Source organism: Aptenodytes forsteri, unplaced genomic scaffold, assembly GCF_000699145.1.
Source record: "Aptenodytes forsteri isolate BGI_AS27 unplaced genomic scaffold, ASM69914v1 Scaffold118, whole genome shotgun sequence".
Classification (NCBI taxonomy): Eukaryota; Metazoa; Chordata; class Aves; order Sphenisciformes; family Spheniscidae; genus Aptenodytes; species Aptenodytes forsteri.
The window spans coordinates 3,104,842-3,112,519 of record NW_008795859.1 but is presented as its reverse complement, the minus strand read 5'-3'; the positions used below and the strand labels follow the sequence as shown (position 1 = coordinate 3,112,519).

The window sequence follows — 7,678 nt, the reverse complement described above, 5'->3', positions numbered from 1 at the left end:
CCCCGGGGGGGGGGGGGCAGGGGGTGTCCCACCTCCTTTCCCTGAGTGCCGCTTGTAGCTGAGCTCTTGCACAGCTTTGTTAGGGACCCCAGGGTGCCAGCTCCCACCCAGGGCTCTGGGTGCTTCAACCAGCCCCGCAGCCTCCAGCCCAGCATGTACCCCAGGGTGGGATGTAAGGTGGCATTTGTGAGCATGGCTGTCCCTGGAGGTGCTTTCCAGGGTGTTTGGGGGGTGCCCTGTGTGCCCACGTGGTCTTTGCTGTGCAGCTGAGCCTGGGCACAGGAGATAAGCTGTCACCAAATCCTTCAAGGGTTCAAAGCAGCATTTGGCCAGGAGCCTTCTTCAGATTAAAGCATGAATGCAGCCACAGGTGGTGCAGGGGACATTTTTCCCTGCCGTGGCCTCATGGTGACGATGCTGCCCAATTTATGCATTTCAGCCTGGCAGGAGAGGGCTGGCAGGTGAGAGTCATCCCGTCCCGTCCCATTGTGCGCAGGGTGCTGCACCCACCCGGCTCTCGCTCCTGGCATCGGGCACCCTGCCGTGGCTGGAGCAGGGCAATCACTAGAGGGCATCCTTGGATCGAGATGCTCCTCTGTGGTGGGAAAAGCCCTAATGTGATGTTCCACCAGGCTGGACTTGAAACCTCTGTGGGAGCAAACCTACGGGAGAGGGATGTGCAGTGGCCTGATGAAGCTGGGCCAGTGGGATTTGCCTGTCCTCGTCATGCCGGAGCAAGCAGGGAAGCGCCTGTGTTGCAGCGTGAGCCTCCACAGCTGCTTGTGCCTCTCCCTGCCTTTCCACCCCTGCTTTTGCAAGCTGGTGCAGGGAGCTCGTTAGCATCACTGACATCCCAGCCTGTTCCTCTGGGGAAGAGCTGCGATGGTTGCTCGAGGTCACAGCCCCCTGGTTCAAATGAGCACGGAGACAAGATGAGACAATGCTGAAGCTTCCCTTGGGATCCCTCACCAGCCTGCCGATGGGGCAGGGACTCGTGCGGTCGCGGCTGGGTTTACGGCTGGAGGAGAGCCGGGTTTACACCCCAGGGAGCTGGGATCTCTGGGATGCAGGGTTTCCCCCATCCCTCAAAAGAAAATATTCACGACGGGGTGGTAGAAGTACTGCGAAACTCATCTGGGCTCCCCTCCCTTGCCAAAGCGCTTGGTGAAGGGAACGCAGGTGGGTGGTGATGGCCAGGGCTGGGGCAGAGCCTGCCCTGCTCCCCGTCCGGCCCTCGGAGGTCACAGCCCTCACCTCGTGGGTATTTGTCTGGGCTGAACCCACGCTCGGGGTTCACTGCGGTTCCGTGGCATGACTCAGAGGGAGTCAGAGAGTTCAGGGCAGTACTGGGAAAACGCGCGTGACGGGTGCCCCTTGTTCCTCTGCCGCCAGTGCGGGCTTGCCCGCCTCCCAGCCCCGGCAGACTTGCTGGCTGTCCCCTCCTCCCAGGTTTGGGGGCTGGCGAGGGCAGTGCCTGGCACGATGCTGTTCCTTGGCCAGTCGCTGCAGGAGGCAGCCCGTTCCCCAAGCCTTAGAGATTTATGGACACTGGAAAATCTTAAGTGACCAAGTGCTCATCCCAACCGCTCCCCAACTCCCCTTCCCCAGATCCCCCCCCACCTTGCATCCCACCAAGCCGTTCCGGGTAGCACGCTGGTGGTGTGAGCAGATGTGGTACAGGTATGTTTGACACATGTGCCGGCACGGAGGTGCTGGCTGAGCCTGTCATGCGTGTGCTGCCGAGCGGGGATCCTGGCGGCACAGCCACCTCCCCCCCGGCACGAGGAGGAATTGAAAGTCTGTGGGGTTTCAGTGATGGCAGCACCTGTGTTTTAAGGACTTGTGTTGAACTGGGGCCTGAAAGAATCAGAAGCTTTTTTGTTAAACTGCTCCAAAGCCCGTTTTGACAGCTCTGCACTTCTCATTTTGGCACTGGCCTGTGGGGACAGAGGGTTTAGCTTGCACCCAGCGCCGCTGCTGCGAGGACGCCTGTGTTCAAGGCGGCTTCCCCACTCCCGCAGAGCAAGGACAGGCCAGTCCTCCCTGCTCTAGGGATGCAGGCACACCTCGTCCGCGCTTGGCCGAATGGTTGCGTGATGGCCAGACCAGGCCACCCGGGATCATACCTTCTGCTGATAAATCCTCTTTAAGGCAATTTTTCCCCCCGTTACATCACCAAACCCTTTCCCAAGGGGTGGTGGAAGCCCTGCAGATTGGGCAGGGGCCAGGCAAGCCTGGGTGGGTTTCCTGGCACAAGCAGTCCTGCGTTAGCCAGGAGCAGGATGGTTTAATAAATCATTTCCGTCTCTAATTTCTACTTCTCTATGAAATGCCTCGTTTGCTGGTCACCAGAGGGAGGGGAGGTCAGGGGAACCAGGCCTCCCCAGCATCCTCCTTCCTGCAGCTGTTGAAACAAAATCCAGAACTATTACAATCGCTGTGTCCCTCCCTCGGGTACTGCGGCGCCTTCGGTCCGAGCGACAGCAGCAGCATTGGGGTGGTTGGGTGCACGGCCTCCACCGAGGGTGCCAGGCAGTACAGTGCGGGCAGGGAGCTGGGCATCTTCCCTTTTCGGTGATACGGGGCCATAAACTTTCCCTGTGGGCCATGTTAGATGCTTGGGAAAAAGATCACGGCGCTGGTATCGCTGAGCCTCGGGGCATCTCCAGTGCCCCCCTCTCCTTTGTGCTCCAGCAAAATGCATCCTACCAGCTGCAAATTGCGACCGATGTTGCTAAGCCATCATCTACAGGGAACAGGGAGATTGTTCTCACCTCCCTGCCTTCCCCCGTGTCGGGTCCCTGCTCACTGCCTGCAGACCTGGGGGAGCCGCAGGGGCTGTCCCGCTGCCTGGAATGGGAGCTGGAGCACAGCTGCCATGCCTGATCCCAAACTACCTCTGATCTCCTTGGAAAGCTTTCGGCCCCTGTGGCCTCCGTAAGCACCCTGCCTGTACCCTCTGCCTGCAGTGCTTTTTCCTCTTGGCTGCTCACCCCCCAGCATTGTTTCGACGTGTTTGTTTAGGTTGGCTCAGGTGCTGCGATGTATCCGCCTCAGCACTGAGGATTTGTTTTGTTTTACGTCCCTTGTTTTGCAGCAGCAGCAGCAGCAAATGCCCCGGAGCAGCCAAGAAGAGAAAGATGAAAAAGAGAAAGAAAAGGAGAAGGAGGGAGAGAAGGAGGAAGACAAGCAGGAAACAGAAAATGACAAAGAAGAACTGACAAAGTAAGGACAACCCTCCCTGCCTGGCTCGCCTCCATCTCCAGCGAGGGCTGGGCATCGGGCTGGGGCTGCGGCGGTAGGACACAGCGTGGTCCAGGGCTGCCTGACCCCGTGCAGGACCATGTGTGCCCACCTCACCTCCTCTGCAGGGAGGGAAGGGCAGAGCCTGCTCTTCTCTTCATTCCTCTTCCCTGTTGCTCCCAAACTGGGAAAGCAACTCTGATACGCTTTTTTTTTTTTTTCCAAACATAAACCAATCGACCCGCAAAGCCCCTCTGATCCTTCAGCTTGTTTTGTTGCGAGAGCCTCCGGGAGTTGGAGGAGCAATCCGGGTGCAGCTGAGCGTGGCATTTCACCTTTAGCGTTATTGATGTCAACGTGAGCGCTCCCAGATGAAGGGCTTCAGCCAGCCCTGCCTCCCTCACGCCGAACGGGGAGCATCAGAGCCGCGGCGGGGAAAGGTTGGCACGCAGACCACTAGCTATCTGTAATGGGCTTAATACTTGGTTTAAAAGAACATCTGGCTTCATTATATCTAGGCTGCTAAGACATTTACCAGCAGGTCCCTTTCAGGAAGATAAATGAGGAGGAGGCAGGGATGAATTTGAATGGTCTGGTATTAAACCTGTCTCCGTCAGGTCTCTGCGTGCACTTGGTGGTGGAGCTGCAGCCAGCTGCAGAAAGAAAACCCCACTTCAAATCACCCCACCGCCAATCCAGCCCGCTCCCAGCCAGGAAAAGAGCCTGCATGTGCAAAAAAAATGCAGACCTGCCCCCCCAAAAGACCAACAAAAAAAACCTCCATCCCCAAACAGATGCAGAGAAATAATTGCTTGACCTAAAAATCAGACCAGCCCAACAACGTTTTTTCTTCCCTCCCTGTTTTTGCAGGGACAAGAACGACGACACGTCTGGGGAAGACAATGATGAGAAAGAAACCGTCACCTCCAAAGGACGCAAAACTGCCAACAGCCAGGGCAGGCGCAAAGGCCGCATCACCCGCTCCATGGCGAACGAAGCCAACAACGAGGAGGCAGCCGCCCCGCAGCAGAGCGCGGAGCTGGGTGGGTAGCAACGGGCATGGGGACGGGGGGACCTTAGCAGGGCTTTTGGGGTGTCCACTCTGCTGGGATGGGACGTCACCCTGCTCTGCTCACGGAGGAGAGTTTTCCTTCATGAAATCCTCCTTTTCAGGGGGGCAGCAGTGAGGTTTCTCTATCCCACAAATTACCCAGCACGGTTTGCCTGGATGAACCGGAGGCATTTGCAAGCCCGGGTTGTCCTGGCTGAGTATTAGTGTGTTTTAGGGCCTCAGAGGGAAAGTATTGCAAAAGATGAAAAGGGAAGCTGTCGTTTTTAGCAGCGCGTTGGCTGGGTTCATGCAGGGCTCGTGCACCTCCTGCACCCGGAGGTGCATTTCCCTCTGCAGCAGCTCGGGCTCCAAGTACCCTCAAGCTCTGTGCAGGAGTCTGCTCTGCCCTCCTGGGCTTGCCTGGGTCTCCGCCAGTTCTCCTGCCCTCTCTGTTTTCAAATTTGCCTGGAGCCCAAGCAGCTGCAGCCTGCGGGGTCTGTGACCCCCCTGGCCTTGGGAATCGGGCTGGTCCCTTCCTTATCTCTGCAGCTGAAGGACATGGTGAAGAGGCAGTGGGTTACGGCTGCTCAGGAGCCTCCACCCTGCCTGCAGTTGTGCTGTGCACCCCAGGTTGCACTTGTTTTGCCCCGAAAGCAGCATTTCCCATGCTGGGCCCCAGTGCCCCTGCTCATCTCCCCCGGTGGTAGCCGGCCAGGCGCGGTGGTCAGTATTTTCCTGCCTGTCCTGCCGGCGCAAGGCTGCAGGGTGGCTGAACGCAGCGGGAAGAGGCTGGGAGCGGCTTCAGAGCGAGGTGGATGAGGCAAAGCATGCTGCCTGTAACGTGGCACCCAGGGACCGCGCCAGCCCGCGGCTGGAGCCACACGATGCCACCGCGCCTGTCTCGGGCTAGGCGGGAATTCACGGCAGCGTCCGCAGCCCCACGTCGGGTGCGTCTGCCTTTCGCGTCTGCAGCATCAGTAGTGGTCACCCTGAGAAACTACTCCTGTATTGACTTAAAGAAGCCAATGCATCAAGGAATTTGACTGATTTTCCTCTGTTTATCAAGTATAAAATTATTTATACTTACTCCTATCAAGTATAAAACTATTACTGTGCTACCTAAGGCAAGTAAAAATAAGAACAGGGTGACTCCTCTCGGTTTCCTTGCTCTGCAGTTTTTTGCTTGTTCTGTTCCATGTGCTATAAATCACTCGGAGGTGTTTCGCCTCCCTGTTCCTCCGCTGACGACTGGCTGAAGCCTTGATTGCGAGCGCTCTGTTTTCATACAGGCGATATAAATAGTTTGCGGCACAACGGAGCCCTGCTCTCCCTCTCAAACTTGTTAAGCTGCAAAGAAGCAGCAGATAATGCCAGTAACTTAGATGGGATTTTTTTTTTATCCCAGCATCTCAGAGTCCTCGATAAACTTCACTGCGAACACGGGGAAAAGACTTTAGACCGTGTTAAATTGGGAAGAGGGAACGGATCGATTCCAGTGACATATCTGAGCAATTGGATTTACTTTATGTCTCTCCAATAGTGGTTTAATTTAGGTTGGCTAAGAAGGTTATTGCATTTTAAATACCAATTGAACATTAAAAAACAACACAAAACCGTATTGTGGTTTAACTGCAGCATGCCGGAGCTCCCCATAGGCATCTGTTTCATAACTGCGCAACCTCAGTAAATACCATTAATCAAACCAAACGGGCCATTTCTTTGACATTTCTTTACCATACAATAACAGCCGTCCTCAAGCTGAGTGGAGGGCTTTGTGCAGCATGTAGGGGACACTTGCTTTTACGTAAATGAGTGTGGTGGCCCCGGCTCTGCCCACGGCTGGGGAAAACGGCGAGGTATCGATTTCCCTCCCTCTTGGCCGGCGTCCCGGGGGGCATGGCATTTCTGGGGGAGGCGGTGACCTGTGCAGACTTCCAGGAGGTGACACCTGCAGTCGTACTCAGCCGGCTGTGAAGGAGATTCCTCTGCCCGGTGCTGTGGGCATCGGAGCCCGTGTTGTCCTCCCGCGGGGTCTTGGCTTCTTGTAGAGCTTCTTGGAAGATGCTTCCTTCTCTCCTCGCCCATATTCTTGATCCTGAACCTATTAGCCTGTTTTCCATTTTAAAAGGACACTGTCAAAACATCTCTCATCACTGTTGAAATAATGCTTTGCCTGTTGTTTAGAGTAATAACCCCTTGGCAGCCTGAGCCGGAAATCTGTTTCCTTACCGAGTTGTTTTTTGCCTCTGACTCACACCCTGGTTTGTTATTGTAGGGTTTGCTCTAGTGCCAGGCTACCAGCAGGACTGTTGCATAGTGAAGACTTTATGCAGGACCTCAGTGTCCCAGCACCGCGCCTGGGGTGGGGGAGAGGGAGAGCATCGGGTGCTGACACCCCTCCGACTCTCTTGGCCGGAGCAGCACAATCCCCCTGCGATGGGTGCTGCTCCGAGTGAGCCCCCGGCATTGCTGGAAGTGGCTCTGAGATGTCCGAGAGCCCGGTGATGGCACTGAGGGAGCCCGCGGTCAAGCACGGCCAACTCCCTTGACGGATGTGGTTGGCCAAAGTCACTGCCGAGGTGACGCTGTTTCTCCGTCTCCGCCGAGGGTGACGGTCCCACCCTGCGTCTGCCACCTCCAAAGCACACAGCCGAAGTTGGCTCCATCTTAGGTACCTATTGTTGGCGGGCCAGAGTGCGTGGCACCAAATCAGCAGGAAATCTGCCACCCTCAAGCCATCTGGCTTTGCTTCCAGTCCCAAAGCAGAGATTTTGCATCACCGAGATGCATCCCGGGGGGGATGCTGTGCATGGGTTACCGTGGCGTGGAAAAGCCTTGAGAGCCCGCACCGCGACAACCTTCCCTGCAGAAGCACTTTTGCACTGCACGGCGTTTTGTTGTGCCTCTGGGGAACAGGGTGTGGGACGGGGTTTGGGTGTTTGAGCATCTCTTCTGAGCTCGCCGGGCTTGCTGGGTCCCGCTCACAGCTAACTGCTCTCCTTTCCTTCCTCTTTCCCAGCTTCTCTGGAGATGAATGAAAGCTCTCGCTGGACTGAAGAGGAGATGGAGACGGCTAAAAAAGGTGAGCCGCTCGTTTTCTTTCTCCTGTTGGCTCTGCTGGAGCTAACCCAGCAATCGGGGATGGATGGTGTCTGACTGCTGGAGACTCTGCAGGGTGCTAGGTCCTGAGCCCTGGGGCTGGATTCTGCCCGTCCCGCTGCTGGTTTCTTCCTAGTGAGCCTCAGTGGGGGGTTTTGGGGGGAGGCAGGCGGTGGTGTGGGGGGCGTGCTCGGCCTCTCCGGCCCCGGGAGCTGTGCTGACACCAGGGATGTCCGGGCTGCGGCCGGAGCCCACGCGTGTCCCGCGAGGCAGGAGCTGGCCGGG

The 7,678-nt window shown here is 56.8% G+C and overlaps 1 protein-coding gene across 1 annotated transcript in view; it reads left to right on the top strand.

Annotated features, from left to right (window-relative positions):
- Positions 1-7,678, top strand: part of NCOR2 (nuclear receptor corepressor 2) — a 222,867-nt gene that overhangs the window by 132,681 nt on the left and 82,508 nt on the right. The window contains 3 exon segments of the mRNA XM_019473303.1: positions 3,098-3,225; positions 4,114-4,286; positions 7,314-7,376. Coding sequence (XP_019328848.1) covers positions 3,098-3,225; positions 4,114-4,286; positions 7,314-7,376 — 364 coding nt within the window.